The sequence below is a fragment of the Carcharhinus amblyrhynchos genome, chromosome 29 (genome assembly GCF_965287045.1).
Source record: "Carcharhinus amblyrhynchos chromosome 29, sCarAmb.v2.hapA, whole genome shotgun sequence".
Taxonomy (NCBI): Eukaryota; Metazoa; Chordata; class Chondrichthyes; order Carcharhiniformes; family Carcharhinidae; genus Carcharhinus; species Carcharhinus amblyrhynchos.
Genome location: NC_137352.1, coordinates 5,481,007 through 5,501,183, shown reverse-complemented (window position 1 = coordinate 5,501,183; position 20,177 = coordinate 5,481,007). Strand labels below are relative to the sequence as shown.

Below are 20,177 nucleotides of genomic sequence, written 5' to 3'. Positions count from 1 at the left end.
ACACTGCCCACGCTGGCTGTCTCCAAATAGCCCAATAATGACAGACAGATGACAAGCTCCTTGGCTGCATGTGTAAAATCTTAATGTCTGTTTCTGGCACAGGCCAGGCCAATGCCTACATGTGACTGCCTGGGGATTTCGGGCTCAAATTGTGCAATCTTTTTCTACCTGTCATATTGGAGGCTTTAAGGGGCTGCCAATCAAACTTCTCAGCCTCAATATTTGAACTTCTGAAACATTATGCAAATATGCCATAACCTGGAGCTGTTCTTAGTGCAAAGAAGGTTTGAATGAGGATATTCAAGATAATTAACAGTTTAAAAGAGCAAATGAGAAACTCTTTCCAGTGACAGAGCGATGGTTAACCTATGTTTATAAGATATAGTTCTGCAGACTTGGAGCATAATTCTTGCGTTTGACAGGAAAATTTTCTTGACAAACAATCATCATTAATGGTAAACGCTCTTGTGTGGTGACTAATTACTAAGGTAGTCTTGCAGGAATCTATATTAGGTCTTCTCTTCTTCACCATTCAGATCAACAATTTGGATGAACCCTTGAGCAGGTGAAGAGATTACTATCTGATCTAGAACTAACTTCTCTTCTTCACCATTCAGATCAACAATTTGGATGAACCCTTGACCAGGTGAAAAGATTACTATCTGATCTAGAAATAGGCCCTCCTCTAGCATACAACATTTAGATAGGTACGAATAGTGACCATTATGTTTTTTTCTGTCTTCTACACTCACAAGTTCCTGCATATGTATCACAAGCTTCTATTCCATTCACTCTTCATTATCACCAGCTAGTCCAGCATTTACTGCCCATCTCTAATTGCCCTTGAGCAGGTGGTGTGCTGCTTACAACTGAGTAGCTTGCTGAGCCACTTCAGAGGATAGGTACAAGTCAACCACGTTGTGCATGTTTGGAATCACATGCAGGCCAGACCAGGTAAGGACAGCACATTTCCTCCTGCGAAAAGCATTTGTGAAACAAACAGGTTGTTCCAATAATCCAGTAGTTTCACAAATGTTATTGTTGAGGATTCTCCAGCTGTTCACCCTTCGCAGCCGCCAGGGGGAATGGTGAACTTGGCACACAGCTAAATCTCCAAACACCGCAACAGGACCGGAGAATACCAGCAGCTGCTGACATCAGACAATAGAGCCCTGGATTTTTATTCCAGGTTAATTAATTGAATTTAAATTCCTCCAGTTGCCACAGTGGGATCTGAACTCATGTCTTCAAGCCTCTGGATTACTAGTCCAGTAACACTAATACTATACTACTATCTCCCTACAAGTAGGCTTTGGCTGTAACCAAGTGCTTTACAGCTAATGATCTACTTTTAAAGTTAGGTTACTGATTTAAGGTAGGAAATGCAGCAGCTGATTTGTGCAAATCAAACTCTCATAAACAGCAATGTGATTATGACTTGTTAAATTTTGTTTTGTGTTGTTGAGGTATGAATATTGACTAAGGCACCAGGAAGATCTCGCTTGTTCTTGTGTCATGGGACTTTTTGGATTCACCTGAGGAAACAGATACGGGATCAGTTTAGCTTCTTATCTGAAAGGAGTTCTGCCCTGGATTGTTGGCCTGAATATTCATGCTTAAGTGTCTCGAGTGGGATGTAACCCCAGAAAAGACTCCAAGGCAAGGGGTGAATGGCCAAAACAAAGTCAAAACAATTGTTTTGTATTTGAAGTGGGCATCTTGGTATCATTCACATCAGATTTTTTGAAAGTTTAACATATCAGCATCGCATCACACAGCACAAGTGTAAGTAAGGTGGTAGAAGCATTCCTATTTGTTTCTTGCAAAATCAGTTAGGACTGGCAGTTTCTCCACAACCTCAAAGTGAGCCTCTGGTTTTACAAGAGAATAATAACAGTTACAATTACTGTAATGGTCACAGTATAATCTAGCTAGTTACTAACAATAAACTAAAATCAGTTGACTGCGCATCAGGAACTTAGTAACTTTAGTCAGCTTCTACATTGAACAGTGCAGAAATAAAATTTAAAAGGGTGAAGGTAGAGCTAGTGAAGAGAATTTTGTACACTTTACAGCAGGAAATATTTGTACATTGTCGCACAAGGGAGATTCAATGGTACTTTCAGTTAGTACACTGTGCATCTGAGGTATGAGATTGAATCTAGCCCAAGTAAATTGAAGTAAACCTTTTCCCTCTCTCTAAGGATCTCTTGTGAAATAACATTACACTAAAGTGTGCAAGTTTTGTGTCTTTTTCAGCTGCCTATGTGCACATGTCCCACAAATAAATCTTACAGTCAGATGCAAATCAACTGATAGCATTCTTGCCTCCGAGTCTTGGAGAGTGTCCTGGGACAACTTTGGGAGAGATAAGAACATAAGAAATAGGAGCAGGAGTAGGCCATCTAGCCCTTCGAGCCTGCCCCGCCATTCAATAAGATCATGGCTGACCTGTCGCTGCTCAGTTCCACTTTCCCTGTTGTGGTTCAGTTCCATATTCCCGCCCTCTCCCCATAACCCTTAATCCCCTCTCTTATCAAAAACCCATCAACCCGCGTCTTAAAAATATTTAGCGAGGCAGCCTCCACCACTTCAACGGGCAGAGAATTCCAGAGATTCACCACCCTTTGAGTGAAGAAGTTCCTCCTCAACTCCGTTCTAAACCGCCCCCCCTTTTATCTTGAGGCTGTGCCCCCTAGTCCTACTGTCTTTTTTGAGCGGGAAGAGTCTCTCCACCTCTATCCTATCCATCCCATTCATCATCTTATACGTCTCAATGAGATCTCCCCTCATTCTTCTAAACTCTAACGAGTACAAGCCTAGTTTATTCAGCCTCTCCTCATAGCTAACCCCCTCAACTCCGGTATCAGCCTAGTAAACCTCCTCTGCACTCCCTCCAAGGCCAAAATATCTTTGCGCAGGTGCGGCGCCCAAAACTGCACACAGTACTCCAGCTGCAGCCTCACCAATGCCCTATAAGACACCATTTGGAATTGTTAAAAGTGAACATGAATATGCACTTTTTATAGACAAACTAATTGGAAGTGTCATGCTGTAAAAGAGCTGTTCAGCTGTCAAGGAAATGGCAAAGATGTGCCCAGCTACCAGGTAAATGGTAAAGAGTTGTCCAGTTGTTAAGGAACTGTCCAGCTGTCAAGGAACTGTCCAGCTATCAAGGAATTGTGAAAGCTGCCCAGCGATCATGGAACTATAAAAGAGCTCTGCGGCTTTCATGGCAATGTTAAACATTTCATGCAAATGTTAAAGACAGTCCAACAGTTAAGGAATTGCTCATCTGTCAAGGAACAGGCCAGCTGTCAAGAAAATGTCCAACTTCAAGAACGGTAAAAAAGCTCTCCAGCTGTTAAGAAATTGTCCAGTTGTCAAGAAACTATTTTTAAAACCTGCAAAATAGCTATCCAGCTGTCAACAACCAACTACCTGCCATGGAATTGTCCAGCTGTCATGAAACTATACAGCGGCTATCCGGCTCTCAAGGAGCTGTTCAAATGTCAAGGAACTGTAGAATGCTGTCCAGCTCTCAATGCACTGCAAGAGTTGTCACACCTGTCCAGTGTCACAGCTTTTAAAACATGCCCAGGAAGTGTCAAGAACTGTCCAGGTATCTCGGTGAATTGGCATGAAGAAGGTTAACAGCAAAGCATGGATGCATGAGGTTAACATCAGGGTTTGGGGACAATGGGGATGGGTAGAAGGACATGGCTTGGCATAGGTTTTTTTACTCTTTTGTGGAACATGGGGATCGCTGGCTGGTCAGCATTTATTGCCCATCCCTAGTTGCCCAACAGCAGTTGAGAATCAACCACATTGCTGTGGCTCTGGTGTCACATGTAGACCAGACCAGGTAAGAATGGTAAATTTCCTTCCCTAAAGGGCAGTAGCGAACGAGATGGGTTTTTCCTACAATCACTAATAGTTTCATGGTCATCAGCAGATTCTTAATTCCAGACTTTTTAATACTGAATTCAAGTTCCACCATCTGCCATGGCGGGATTCGAATCCAGGTCCCCAGAACATGAGCTGAGTTTCTGGATTAATAGTCCAGCAATAATATCACTAGGCCATCGCCTCCCACAGGTTAAGGCACATGGAGTGCAAGGGGTGAAGATTGGAGAGATGTTTTTTGTTTTTTTTCATATAGTACTGGAGCACAGGGGCAGACCATGCACCCAGCCGACCTCCACACCCAACAGCCTACGCATCTACTCTGGGGTCATCTGCCCTAACTCTCTTGGCAGCCCCCACTAACACCCACCAACTAAAAATCCGACACAAAGGTGGCCATTTTTAAAGGTCGGGTTCACTGAGCTAGAAATCATCTAAGAAACACAGCCTGGTGGAGAAAATCTGGGCCAGAATTGGGTAGAGGAGCAAAATGATCTGGGGACACAATTACACAAATCACTACAAGCCTTGATGCAGGTCAATAAGGCTGTAACAAGTGAAAACATGCACCAAGATGTATTGCTAGAGACAGAACTCAAGAAAGTAGAGAAGCCAATCTAAACTTGTACTGAACCTTGGTTAGAACACACTTGGACTGCTTCGTACAGCTCTGATTGCCAAATTAAGAAACAGACATAAAGGCACTGGAAAAGGTGCAAAAATGATTTACAACAAAAATACGAGAACCGTAAGATTATACCAACTAGGAAACAATAAGCAGGGTTTGGTCTCTGGCTGGAGAGTGACCCGTGAGGCTTTTAAAATTATGAATGGTTTTGGCAAAATAGGCACAGAACGGGTTTGCACTTATGGGAATGAGCAACCTTACAGGCCATCAATTCACTGAGAAATCATGCAAGGAATCCAGTCAATTTTCACTATCCAGAGAGTTGTGGCAATGTAGAACCTTTTACCCCAGGGAGTGTTTGTGGTGGAATAGATGTAATTAAGCTATACAAGCATGTTAGGGAGAAGAGAATAGTGAGCTATGCTGAAAAGAGTTTGATGAGAAGGATAGGAGGTTATAGGGGAGCATAAAGGCTATATGTTGTAAGTCTTCCTTTCTTCATGCATCTACTAACTTGTTTGTCTAAAGCTAACTGATCTTTGTATTCTGTTGTGAGAGTAATCGAGCTACCAAGAGCACTAAGGATGCATTAGCCAAACATCCGGTTATTGAAATTCAAACACAATAACCTAGCAAATAAACAATACAAACACAAATAGAACTGAACTACACAGACTGATGAAAACTGTGAATCAAAGATTTGAAGATCAATGCACTGCAAGAGTTGTCATACCTGTCCAGTGTCATAGCTTTTAAAACATGCCCAGGAAGTGTTAAGAACTGTCCAGGTGTCTCGGTGAATTGGCATGAAGAAGGTTAACAGCAAAGGGTGGATGCATGAGGTTGACATCAGGATTTGGGGACAATGGGGATGGGTAGAAGGACATGGCTTGGCATAGTTTTTTTATTCTTTCGTGGGACATGGGCATGGTTGTAGCTAGTTGGCCCTCTAACTGTCTACAACTTGTATTTGTATGGCAACTGCAAAGTAGAAAATGACACAAGTCACTTTAGAAATGGAGGGAGAAAAATAGGGAGCTGATGCTGAGTCATGGGGAGAGGATTATGAGAGAAAGTCAATAGGCTGGTCAACAGATTTGAAAAGATTTGAAAACTACAATCTGGCATTCTGAGACTACTTACTGTGCCTACCCCAGTCCAATGCCGGCAACTCCACATAATAGATTTGAGACTGAGCTGCAGTTGGAGAAGCAAAAGGACCAAACTCTCAGTGAAAATACCTGCTATTAATGATGAAAGGAAGGGAGCATGCACCAGAATCAAAATTGAAGAACCAAAGAGCAGGGCAGACCGGCTGCAGGGAAATCTGAAGGCACAGGCCAGAATCTTAAATTCAATGCTCCAGGAAGACCAATACCGATCAGTGAGAAGCAGGGCGAAAAGTCAATGGGACTTAGGGCACAGTAGGATATGAATGGCTGTGTTTTGGACAGGTTAGACTTCATGCAGCATAAAAGACTGAAGGCTAGCAAGGACATCAAAGTTGTAGATGTGACAAAACCATCAATAAACTAACTGACTTTGTGAGCATATGTTTCAGCAGCAGTGGAAAGGCGGTGATGGGAGAGGCAGGCATTGCTGCCCAGGTAGGTGTAAGCAGTCAGGGAGATGAAGTTTGAAGTATAGTTCTGGCTCAAATGGGACACCTGCATTGTCTGCTTCACCTTAAGCAAATGGCCAAGGTGAGAGGAGTCAGTGGCAAGGAAACCAAGTTTAAGATAAAAGGACAAAAATTATAGCATTGCTGCTTCTGATTGATGTTCACTTAGAAGGGATCATGACTCATCCACAACTTAACGTTGCAAAGCCAATCTGAGAACACAAAGATTATCCTGGGAATAGGGAGAGTGACAGGGAGGTACTTGGATATCAATATTCAGAAAAAAACACAAATGCTGCCATTGTGAGGTAGTATGTAGATGAGGAGGTAATGAGATGAAGGGAAAGTTGTTGAGAAAAATGTGTTGTGCAGAAGATAAGTAATCACAGCAAAGACTCAGGCTGTGTTCAAACAAGAGGAACGGAACTACATAAGCACAGTCCCACAAAACAGGGCAACAAGGAGCGTGCATAGCTGAGAATACTAGAGAAAGGTCTCTTGCACCACAGTCATAGTATCACTCACAAAACCATGCACAATTCAGCCATGAACTAGCAATGAAAAAGCCAGAGCCATAGCTAGAATGTGACGAGTTACACAGCTCATCAAGTCTGAAAAATTATGCTTCTCTTTAGGAACACTGAGTTTAAAGCCATTCTCATACTGGGTTCTCTCACCATTCAGAAGCTAACTTTCCAAAGCAAATATATAATTAGCTCTTTAGAAGTTATTCACCTAAAAATACCAATTTAGTGGAAAAGAAAAACTGTACTGTGAACCTAACTGGTTTCAGAGACAACATGAGCACAACAGGTCAAACAGCCTGCTTTCCACAATGTTATTTTAGCACCACTGTTAATCCACTTCAGATTAACATCAACGTCAAAGCCACGCCCATTGCAAAAACTATGCTATGATCTTTGCTTGAGGCAGAGGTTCAGATCCCATTCATCCTCAGCATATAGATTTTTTCCCTAACTCCCTTTTCATTATTTTTGTGATTACCTTAAGTTTGTGCCCTCTTATTACCATTTTGCTGCCCAGTGGGAACAAGCCATCTGTTTGCATTATAAAACTCCATAATCTTATCAAGCCTTAATCTTAAAGAAAAGGAAGGAATTGTGGTTTTGGCTTTAGATGGGAAATATTACCGTTTATTCACTCTCACCACACATCCGCCTGTTCCTAGCATTCTCTGTTTTTACTTTAGCTTTCCAGCATCTACAGCATTTCACCTTTTGTCACCCCTGAATCTTCTCACCTCCAATAAAAAAAGTCCTAGCTTGTCAACTCTCTCTTGATAACTGCATAAATTTACTCTAATGCAGAAAAAGTGCCCAACCTTGATGATCCCAAAACTTCACCAAAAAACTCAACTGGTACAGAAACTGAAATCTAAACAGAAAATGCCAAAAATACTCAGCACAACTGGCAGCATCTGTGGAGAGGGAAAAAAAAGTTTCCATTTCAGGTTAATAGTCTTTTCTTAAAAAGAACAGGCTACTTCCTTTGGGCCTCATAAAAAGACCTCTGTCCTACTGCCAGTTCCTGCCTAACCAAAATTGCCATTTCCTCTCAACATGATTGTCAATTGATTCCCTATCAGAACTGGTCATTTTCTTGCACAATCAAACCAGAAAGCTCTGTAGTGAAGCTTGCCAAATCAGGGCAGAATAGCAACAATGGGCAAAGCAAAAGATTTTCGCCAGATGTTAAACTGGCCCCAGGGAATGCGTATGTAATTTATTTACGAACAATATTTTCCAAATGTCTAATGGTGAAGGGTCGAGCAGTGTTTGAAAATTGCCCACATAAGTCCTCAGGTGTTTATATTTTTATAAACCTTTTTCAATTCCTAAAGCAGAAATTCCTACTATTGTTCTGTTGAATTATCAAAATATGAGCTGGAAGAATTTGCAATTCTTAGTTATTTTTCCACTCTTATGAACAAGAGATTTGAGCACAACATCAGACACAAACATCAAATGCTAAAAACAGAATCATATGAGCTTTAGTGATGGCCTATTAGCACATTCCCCAGTGAAGCATTAAACAATGCAAACTAGAGGGAAGCAATTGAGACATAAACAGGATGTAGAAAAAAAAGTCAGCTCAAATTAGGCTCCTGATTGCTACCTAAAAACATCTGCTGAAAAGTCTGCACATCTGGAAAGCAGATGAGGACAGGTCCACGCTCAGCTTCAATGCACCTTGGTAGGCCAACAACCTATTGTCCAGCCCCCACAATATGAGTAAGCTTCCACCATCTATCAAATTAAACCCAGAGGATGTCAGGCTCTATAGCAATGGACAGAAAACTGAAAAAAACTGGGCATTTTAACTTGAAACCTAGAAATTGGACTTCTGTTTGATGAAATCCAACTTAAAATTTTAGCAAAATATAACCAGTGAAAGATATCTAATGCTGAACATTATCCAATGAATCAGAAAACTGAATAAACAACCGAAGCAACTTGTGAGGAAAGAGTTTAATTTGGAGTATTGTTTTGTATGGATGTGAGACTTGGACCTTACAGAACAAGGGACCAACTTGCTAAATGGTGTTAAAATGTGGTTTTGGAGGAGAATGGATAGAATCAGTTGAACAGAAAAAAGTAACAAAGGATGAAGTGCTGTGGAAAGTGAATAAACAAAATTTGCTGAGTATAATTTGGAACAGATAGTCTAGTAGAGATTATGTCTCAATAATAAACAGACTTGTAAGTGATGTTATAGAGGGGAGATTTCAAGGAAAAAGAGTCAAGGAAGAAAATATCACTGCTGGATGGATTTATTTTAAATTAAGGAAGTTACTGGGAAATGAAAAGGCTGCACAGGATAGAGTGACAAGGAATATAGGACAAGGACCTGTCTTTGAGCAGAGCTCACATGATGATGATGAGAATGGTGATCAATGTTTTTGCGTCTATAGATTACACAGAACAAAAAAGGCAATATTTACCTCTCTGAGGTCTGGAATGGCATCTTGTAGGGCTTCGTACACTGTTGTCATCTGAGCAGAAACCCAAAAACTGTTCATCCTGAAAGACAAATATAGTCAAAATATGAAATTAGGAAAACACACATTTGGACTTCCGAGCAGGAAGAAAGTCTATTTTAAAACAAAAACAGAAAACGCTGGAAAATCTGAGCAGGTCTGACTGCATCTGTGAAGAGAGAATAGAGCCAACATTTTGAGTCTGGATGACCTTTCCTCAGAATGGAAAATCTATTTTAACTTTTGGGCAACAGAGTGGTACAGCTTCATCCTTCCCAGCGGCAAAGAAGCCCCAACATCTTTTAAGTATAGCAAGTCAGCTGCACCAGGGCACCAAACAGGCATCCAGTTCAGTTCGTTGAACTAAACTTTCAATTTGGCTATGGTAGCCACCAGTAAGCTAATTTGCTGTGCAGAGACGGTAAAGAGCTTGCTTTTTATATTACCTTTCACATCCTCAGGACACCCCGAGCTCTTTAGTCATTAAATTGCTTTTATGTGCAGTCAATCTTTTTCTTGGCAAATGTCAAACCCAATTTGCACATAGCAAGATGCCAACTCTGGAAGTACCATGGCTCTACTTCTAAAAATTATTGTTCAAAGATTAGTATGATATAGCTGCAAAATCTTGTTCACTGGAATGACACTCAAATTTTGATTCCTGTCAGTTCTTTCACCAAGCCTGTACTCATTGGCTACCAATTACGTAACTTCTCAAATCTAAAATTATTGCTGAAAGGGGAGCCCTGTGCCAGAGCTTTTCAACTTGCACTCGTCCAGACAAACACAGGAACACCAAATTTCAAGCAGTAACAATGATTTATACTGCAGGAGAACTGGTTGGCAAGTTGACTCTGATTAGCCAAATTACTGCCATGGAGAAAGCAACAGGAAACTATAAGCTCCCCGGTAATTAAATAAGGTGTTAGGCTTGAACATATCCTGTTTGTTTGCAGAGACTGGGTCCCTGCATATGAACATAGAACAGTACAGCACAGTACAGGCCCTTCAGCCCTCGATATTGCGCCGAGCTTTGTCTGAAACCAAGATCAAGCTACTCCGCTCCTTATCATTCTGGTGTGCTCCATGTGCCTATCCATTAACCGCTTGAAAGTTCCTAAAGTGTCCGACTCCACTATCACAGCATGCAGTCCAATCCACACCTCAACAACTCTCTGTGTAAAGAATCTACCTCAGACATCCCTCCTATTTCTCTCACCATGAACTTTATAGTTATGCCCCCTAGTAACAGCTACATCCACCAGAGGAAATAGTCTCTGAATGTCCACTCTATCTATCCCCCTCATCATCTTATAAACCTCTATTAAGTCGCCTCTCATCCTCCTCCGCTCTAAAGAGAAAAGCCCCAGCTCTCTCAATCTTTCCTCAAAAGACCTACTCTCCAAACCAGACAGCATCCTGGTAAATCTCCTCTGCACTCTCTCCAATGCTTCCACATCCTTCTTATAGTGAGGTGACCAGAACTGCACACAATATTCCAAATGCGGTGTCACCAAGGTCCTGTACAGTTGTGGCGTAACACCACGGCTCTTAAACTCTTAACCCATTAATAAACGCTAACACACTAAAGGCCTTCTTCACGGTTCTATCCACTTGAGTGGCAACCTTCAGGGATCTGTGGATATGAACCATAAGATCTCTCTGTTCCTCCACATTCCTCAGAACCCTGCCGTTGACCCTGTAATCTACATTCAAGTTTGTCCTATCAAAATGAATCACCTCGCACTTATCAGGATTAAACTCCATCTGCCACTTTTCGGCCCAGCTCTGTATCCTATCAAAGTCTCTTTGCAGCCTATAACAGCCCTCCACCTCATCCACTACGCCACCAATCTTGGTGTCATCAGCAAACTTACTGACCCACCCTTCAGCCCCCTCTTCCAAGTCATTGATAAAAGTCACAAATAGCAGAAGACCCAGCACTGATCCCTGTGGTACACTGCTGGTAACTGGTCTCCAGTCTGAAAATTTTCCATCCATCACCACCCTCCATCTTCTATGAGATAGCCAGTTATCTATCCAATCAGTCAAATTTCCCTCTATCCCACATCGCCTTATTTTCTTCATGAGCCGTCCATGGGGAACCTTATCAAACGCCTTACTAAAATTCATGTATACGACATCAACTGCTCTACTTTCACCTACACGTTTAGTTACCTCTCAGAGAATTCAATCAAATTTGTGAGGCAAGACTTACCCTTCACGAATCCATGTTGACTATCCCAGATTAAGCTGCATCTTTCTAAATGGTCATAAATCCTATCCCTCAGGACCTTTTCCATTAACTTACCAACCACCGAAGTACTACTAACCGGCCTATAATTAACAGGGTCATTCCTATTTCCTTTCTTGAACACAGGAACAGCATTTCACCATTCTTCAGTCCTCTGGCACTATCCCATTGGACAGTGAGGACTCAAACATCAAAGCCAAAGGCTCTGCAATCTCCTCTCTTGCCTCCCAAAGAATCCTGGGCCCCGAAAGAACCCCCCTCCCCACCCCACCCAAAGAATCCTAGAATATATCCCATCTGGCCCAGGGGACTTCTCGACCCTCAGGTTTTTCAAAATTGCTAATACGTCTTCCCTCAGAACATCTACTTCCAGGCCTATCAGCCTGTATCACACTCTTATCCTCAAAAACATGGCCCCTCTCCTTGGTGAGCACTGAAGAAAATAAATGTCATTTCCAGCAAGTGTAAAGGAGTATGTTAAAAGTTAAACTCATTGGGCGGAACTTTCCTGTACCGCTCACCACGGGAATCACTGCGAGCAGGACACAGATCATGCAAAGATCCGCTGACCTTGGGCAGGATTTTCTGGTTTCGGGGTGAGCGTGACCTTAAATTGGTTGCTAATGTGGCTGTTACAGCACTCAGGGTTGTTCAGCAAGTGTTGTTCAAGCTCAACAACATATTTTACTTTTCAGCAACATTCAAACTTTAAAATCTTATTCATTTTTTTAAAGTCCCATGAGTTCCCAGCACAAGAGGCTGTTTTATTGTTTTTAAAAAGAAAATTGGTTACTTCTAAGCCTAATACGTGATGCTCAGCTAACTAATGTTAGGTAAACTACACAAACTGGACCTGTACATTATAAGCAGCATGCACCATCCAGGAACTGAATCATAAGAACATTGACAGGAGCAGAAGTAGGCCATTTAGCCCTTCAAGCCTTCTCCACAAATTAATAAGATCATGGCTGAATTGATAAGTCTCAACTCCACTTTGCCATCTGTTCCCCATAACCCTGGACTTCCGTGTCTATAAAATCATCTGTCTATGTCTGCCCTGAATAAATTTGATGATCCAGCACCCACTGTTTTTTGGGGAAGAGAATCCCACCACATTCTAATGATCCTTCAAGAAGAAAATACTCATCTCTGTCTTAAAAAGTAGACCACTTAAACTATCCTCTGGTTCCAGTCTCTCGTGTAAATGGAAACATCCCCATCAATACATATTTCAATAGACATGAGTTACATTGTATAAATTTAAAAGATGTGAATTACAGTCCCAGCTCACTCCTCAGCTCTGAGTCACGAGGCCCCAGGTTCCAATTCCACTCCAGACCTTGAGCTCAAAAATCACGGCTCACATTCCAATGCAGTACTGAAGCAGTGCTATATTGTCAATGCGCTGTCTTTTGGGTCAGATATTAAATCCAGGCCCCTATCTGCTTGCTCTGGTGGATGTATAAGATTCCCATTGCATTATTTCTAAGAAGAGTAGCGGAGTTACCTCATTGTCCCGCCCAATATTTACCCTTCAATAAATATCATGAAAAGAACAGATTACCAGTCATTACCATTTGTGGGAGTCTGTTGTGTGCCTATGCCATTGTGTTTCCTATGTTTCAACAATGACTACACTTTAAAAAGTATTTCTTTAGTGATATGGACTTTACAGAAACGTCCAATGGGCATGGGAAATGCTATTTAAATGCAAGTCCTTTTTCTTTTACAACTTTGCCTCTAATTTAACTATCGGTACTTTATTAGATTCTTGCATGCAGTCTTTCAAACTAATTTCAATCAGTCTGATTTTGAGTGATTGGAATGATGTTTCGTCACCTAACAATAATGAAGTCTGTAAGATTGCTAATGATCTGGGACTGTATTTTTAATTGAGGATAAAATGGAGCAAAGAAGAGAATCATGGGAGTCACACGACCTGTTCTGAATTCTGCCCGCGAACAAGCTGGAAGACTTGATTGTTTATGGAGTACAGGTTGTCTTACTGGGAAGCTGGTGGAGATATCCACACCTGTAAACTATGTTGAGAGCAGCCGTGCTGATGGTAAGAGAGACTGGTTCCTGGTGAACGAAGTGTCCACGTAAGGGTCACAGTGAATAAAGTATAACCGTGAAAGGGAATTTTTGATTGTTTAAGTTAAATGGTTGAACTTTTCCGTAGTTTAAATTATAAATCGCCTACTTAAATAATAACACTCCTTTCAAGTAAACCAGTCTTTCATTTGCACCTTCTTCAATTTGGTCTACTGTATTCACTGCTCCTGATGCGGTCTCTTCTACACTGAGGGACTAAAGGCAGACAGGGTAACCGTTTTCAGAAGCCCTTCGCTCAGCCCGCAAGCATGACCCCAACTTCCCTGTTGCTTGCCATTTTAAACCAGGAGAAGGAGTTTAGATTAGTTCAGCAGGGATAGGGGTCTTCAGGACATTGTAAAATAGGAACACAGCATATTATAGCAAAGGAACCAAGACCAAGGGAGTTCAGCCACTTTGAGTTCCAAGGGAGTAAGGCGAGAACTGTACTTTAATGCTAGAACTATTATTAGGTGGGTGGGTGGGGCACTCCCACTCGAGAGGCCAGCAGCACGGCACTGAGCGGGCCACTACACGTGCGTCAATCTGTCAGTGCCAAGACTGGCACGAGCACAGTAGCCCCGCACTACCTGTCTCTCAATCGCCAGCCTTCTCCCTCCGCCCCCTCCCCCAACAGCCTAGTGGTTGGCCCCCTGACCATTCCTGGACCCGCTCATTACATTTAAATTACACTAAATTATAATTATATTAAAATGACCATTTAAATAGTCTTGGTGCCTCCCCGCCAATTTCCAGTGCAGAGCAGTCACCGTTGGAAATCCAGCACTTGGAGATGCTTTTGGGGTGGGAACACATACGCAAATCCCATAAATCAGCCAACACAAAAATCTCCCAGCCTGCTGCACTAATGGGAGAATCGCCCTCGTGGCTGAAAGAGGTGCAGGACTGGCATCTCAACAGACCTGAGTATAAGGTCTTCAGGCAAGACAGGTGAAGGTATAAAAGAGATTAAGAAGTTTTAGGGGACCCTAGCCTTTGTGAGTTGCGGCACAGATTATAAGAGCAGGGAAGTTATGTTGGAGTTGTACAAAACTTTGGTCAAGCCGCTGGAGTACTGTGTGCAGTTCTGGTGGCCTCACTATAGGAAGGATGTGATTGTACTTGAGAGGTGCATTGAGGATTCACCACGATGTCACCTGGGATGAAACATGTGAGCTACAAAGAGAGTCTAGCCAGGCTCGGGTTGTTTTGTTTAGAGCGGAAAAAGGTAAGGGGAGAACTGGTTGAGGTTTATTAGATTATGACGGTATGGACAGGGTGAATAGGAAGTAGCTGTTCTCCTTAGTTGAAGGGTCAATAACGAGAGGCAGAATTTAAGGTGAGGGGCAGGAAGGTTAGAGCGCATTTAAGGAAATATTGTTTCATCCAGAGGGTGATGTAAGTCTGAAATGTATTGCCTGGGTCGTAGTAGAGGTGGGAGACCTCACAACCTTTAAAAATAATGTGATGAGCACTCGAGATGTCATAACAGTCAAGACTATGGGCTAGGTGCTGGAAAATGGGATTAGTGCAGATTTAATGTAGTTTTGTCAATGTAGACTCAATGGGTTGAGGGGCCTATTCTGTACTGTATGATTCTATGATACTGAACTCAATACCTTGGCATTCATGCCCACATGGACTTCCTTGGCCTGTTGCAATGCTCCAGTGAAGCACAACACAAGCTGGAGGAGCAACATCTCATTTCCTGATTAGGCACATTACAGCCCTCAGGACTCAACACTGAGTTCAACAACTTTAGACAGCGACCGTTCTCCTTCATCGTAGCTCCCTTTCTTCATATCCCATACATTTTTGTCTCGAGGCCTCCCTTTCCCCACTTTCACATGCCAGATCATCTGTCTCTACTTTTTAAGTTTGCTACATCTTTGTTACAATCTCTTCCAGCTGCAGTACAATATCAAACATATTTTCCCTCTCCTTTAATTCTGATGAGTGGTTAGATGGACTTGAAAAAATAATTCTGTTTCATCTCCCTACAGATGTTGCCAGACTGCAGAGTTTTTCCAGTATTGTTTTTGTTTCAGATCCCAGCATCTGCAGTATTTTGCTTATTTTAGTGTTTAGTCAATGTTCCTTTTAATTTGCTTAATAATCTTAAAACTTGAAATGTTGCCTGATCCTCCCATTCAGTCACTTGAAGTTCAAATAGCTTCTAAGGCAATAATAGTCTCTAAGAGGATCATAACAATTAAAAAAGATTGGCATTTTTAGTGCTTTCTACAGGATCTCCCAAAGCACTTTGCAATAAATGAGCATGTTTGAAACATAGCCACTATTGTAATATAGGAAACACAGCAGTCAGTTTGACAGTAACTTCTACAAACAACAACGTGACCATGATCAAATAATCTGCTTTAGTGGTACTGGTTGAGGGATAAATATTGAGCACAACACTGGGAAGAACTCCCCTGCTCTTTTTTTTCCACAACAAACAGTGCCAAGGCATCTTTTGCACTCACCTGAGGAACAATGGAACCTCGGATTAATCTCTCATCCAAAAGACTGTCAAGAGTTGCAGCAAGGCTGGGCTACCATCCAAAAGGTTGATGACCCTGTCCAAAATGCTGAGAATTGTGTGTTTGCTAATCAGGCAGAGGATATGCAAAGAATGAGAACACTGGCAAGAATGAAACTGGGGGAAGGAAGATTGAATAGTTAAGAGCTAGGTCAAAAAATTAAGCTGGAGTAGCAGTCAATAAATGACTCATTATTTCAATAAAAATGAGTGGAAATGTGTGGAGGAGAAACAGCATGTCAGGTGTCTTATTGAAACATATAAAAAACATCTCAGTGGAACAATAACAGAATAGTAACACTGAATAAAGAATTTGGATCCTGAAAGAGCATGAAAGGTCATTTATTAAGCAACCACGATTCTTGCATCTTGAGTAAGGGATGCTAGAAGATGCTCCTCAAATAAGCTGGCCGACTCAGAGTTTGTACTCCAGTAGCCCAACCTGATTGAAGTCATGACAGGGGGAGGAGAGAGAAACCTAGGCAATGCAGAGACATGAGAGCTCCTGGTGGAGAGTCCCACCCGCTTCCTGCTGTCTCATTCACCAGCTGAGAATAAAGCTGGTCTATTCCAAGGCCTCTGCTAACATTGTTTTATTGTGCAGTGCAATGAGGTGAGTTTACAGAGTGAAATTATGTCCACTGTACCATTACTGAGATTGCAATCTCTGTGCGAGGAAGTGTGGGCACGAGGCATCCTGTCACTCTATGTTATGCCACCCACTCTACTTTCACCCTTTTTATTTTTGTCTTTATTCTATCACCTCCTTTTCATTAATACTCCATTTGAAGCATCTGCTCTGCTTTCCTAATCAATTTTTATTTGATAAAGAAATTCTTCCCCTTGTTGCCAAAGATGAGAATATTAAGAACGTCCCAGTCAAACATGAAAGATTCCCAGAAAAGATAGCTGTTTCAGGGTCTATTTAAACTGGAGATGCACCTGCAACACAAGAGAATTAACAATGAAAGGAGTACTAAAAGCTCCATTTATTTTCAGGTGAGTTTGTCTTTAAAATAGAGAATTAACAGGTGGGTAAATAAAAGGGAAGCCATAGACAGAATAGTCCCAAATGGAATAAAAACAGAAAATTTGGAAATTCTCAGCAGGCCAGGCAATTTCTGTGCAGCAGTAATGAATGGATGTTGAATGGCACAGTTTTGATGAATGACATGTTTTCCTTCTAGGCCTTTTTCTTATGAGTGAACTCAAAGATCAGGAAGCAATGTATTTGTGGGTAGCAGAATTTTAGTGGATATAGGATTAATAATGTTGACTGGCATCTTACTACAGGTTAGTTTGTGTTTTTAACTACAGTTTTCAGGGTTTGTCTTAGATTTAATATGTAAATAATGTACCACCATTATTTTTGCTACTGATCCGGTTTTCAAGTGTACTCAACAGCTTGTGTGGGACTGGAAGCAAACAGATCTCTTTTTGAAACATGCATCTCCCGTGGGAAATACCCTATTCATTTTGCAAATGTGCAGCAACTTGGGTGAAAAGTAGTCATATTTTCCTTCACCTACTCAAATTCACCCTGTTGTTTTAAATGCTTTTTGTACCAATGATTGTTCTGTATCTATTCCCATTTATGCAACCTCCTGTGAGGGCACTATTTTCTGTTGCTAGCATAATGTACTGATATAGCATACTGCAGTCTGGGAGGTGATGGTGCTATAAATATACAATATAGTTATTAAAATATCATGAGGTTCTCATAGCTTTGTGGGTAAATGGGCACACAGTGGACATAACTGCACTACATGGACTGCAGCAATTCAAGGAAACTCATGGCCACCTTCTCAAGGTCAATGAGAGATGGGCAATAATGAGTGGCCTTGCCAGCAATGCTCACAGCGCATGAGTGAATTAAAAAAAAACTCAGGTTCAATCCAGCCAAGTAAGTTTACAATAATTCATCTTAGCACCTAGTGTAATTGATTAGCCAGTGCTCCATCTCCTAGTTGCTAACCAGTGAGCCTGGCTCAACAGTGAAAGTGTGGATACCGGATTTTACAGCAATGCTAACCAGTATCAAATAATCACTGAATGAGAAGGTTCACATATGAAGACTGCCCTGTCAGCTCTATGTATTAAACATCAGTGGAGTGCTATTCTATCAAACATTTTCAGGAGAAATGAGGTGAAAAATAATGCTTTACAATGAAAAGTCTAACATTGGGTCCGATTTTACCATTTTCATTCTAAGTGCTTAATCTAGGGTCAATCCAGATCCGACTCGGAAATCTGTTCTCAGGTACTCCCAATCGCACTTAGCCTGGAAAAAAATTGAGAGTCTGAATTGTGCTGTGGACAGGGTTCATAGTGCCCGAAACACGGCTGCCCCGATCGACACTTTGAACTGTGCATGCGCACTGAGGAAAAAAATTTGAAAAAAAATGCGTCCCTGTTACATCACTCCCGGGCCACAGAGTAGATAAAGTTACCCGGGAGAGAAAAGTGGGAGCAATAGCCCTCACAGACATCACCCCACCCCCACAACATAAGTATCCCCTTTATTTACCCACTCCCCCGCTATTCAGTCCGATCGCAACCCTCTGCGCTCCCATCTCCCCCCACCGATTACCTGCAGAATGGCAGAGGTCCCCCCCGCCACTTTTTTGTTTAAATTTAATACCGGAAGCAGTTGCTAAGGCACTCGGGTAGAGTTTTTTTTAACCTTTAAAAGTTTACTCACCTCGGGGATTCGACCTCATTGTTCCATGGGAGCACTGAAGAGAGGCAGCGATTTGCGAGTGAACAGCTTGTGGGTGAGTACAGCGATTTTTTAAAGCTAACTTTTTACTTTTTTTTTGTTTAAATTTAATACCAGAAGCAGTTGCTAAGGCACTCGGGCAGAGTTTATTTTACCTTACTACAAATTAGACCGGTCAGGAATCCCGATATTCTACATCGGTAGAGTATCCCAGCCCTCCCCCCTCCTCTAGCCTAAAAAAGAGAACATAAGAACATCAGAAATAGGAGCAGGAGTAGGCCATCTAGCCCTTCGAGCCTGCCCCGCCATTCAATAAGATCATGGCTGATCTGTCGTGGCTCAGTTCCACATTCCCGCCCTCTCCCCATAACCCTTAATCCCCTCGCTTATCAAAAACCTATCCACCCGCGTCTTAAGAATATTTAGCGAGGCAGCCTCCACCACTTCAACGGGCAGAGAATTCCAGAGATTCACCACCCTTTGAGTGAAGAAGTTCCTCCTCAACTCCGTTCTAAACCGCCCCCCCTTTATCTTGAGGCTGTGCCCCCTAGTCCTACTGTCCTTTCTGAGCGGGAAGAGTCTCTCCTCCTCTATCCTATCCATCCCATTCATCATCTTATACATCTCAATGAGATCTCCCCTCATTCTTCTAAACTCTAACGAGTACAAGCCTAGTTTATTCAGCCTCTCCTCATAGCTCAACCCCCTCAACTCCGGCATCAGCCTAGTAAACCTCCTCTGCACTCCCTCCAAGGCCAAAATATCCTTGCGTAAGTGCGGCGACCAAAACTGCACACAGTACTCCAGCTGCGGCCTCACCAATGCCCTATACAGCTGCAGCAAGACCTCTCTACTTCTATATTCAATCCCCCTCGCTATGAAGGCCAGCATCCCATTAGCCTTCTTGACCACCTGCTGCACCTGTAGGCTGGGATTTTGCGACTCATGCACAAGGACCCCGAGGTCCCTCTGCACCGTCGCCTGCTGCAGTTTTTCGCCACGTAAGTAATAGTCCTTCCTACCATTCTTCCTACCAAAGTGGACCACCTCGCACTTGCCAACATTAAATTCCATTTGCCAGTTCCTGGCCCATTCGCCCAGCCTATCTAGATCCTTCTGCAGACTCTCCACACCCTCCCCGCAACTTGCCGTTCTACCAATCTTGGTGTCATCAGCAAATTTCGACACCATACACTCGGTTCCCTCCTCCAGATCATCTATATAAATGGTAAATAGCTGAGGCCCCAGCACCGACCCCTGGGGCGCTCCACTAGTCACCAACTGCCAATCCGAATAGCACCCATTAACCCCCATTCTCTGCCTCCTATTTGACAACCAATCCTCTATCCACACTAACACCCTACCCCCAACTCCATGCCCCCTGACCTTCTGCAATAACCTCTTGTGAGGTACCTTGT

General features: G+C 42.3%; 1 protein-coding gene across 3 annotated transcripts in view; it reads right to left on the bottom strand.

Annotated features, from left to right (window-relative positions):
- kmt2a (lysine (K)-specific methyltransferase 2A) overlaps window positions 1-20,177 on the bottom strand; it is a 153,789-nt gene that overhangs the window by 100,986 nt on the left and 32,626 nt on the right. For all 3 annotated transcript variants that reach the window (XM_080214813.1, XM_080214814.1, XM_080214815.1), the window contains exon 2: window positions 9,118-9,196. In XM_080214813.1, coding sequence (XP_080070939.1) covers window positions 9,118-9,196 — 79 coding nt within the window. The remainder of the gene's footprint in view (window positions 1-9,117; window positions 9,197-20,177) is intronic.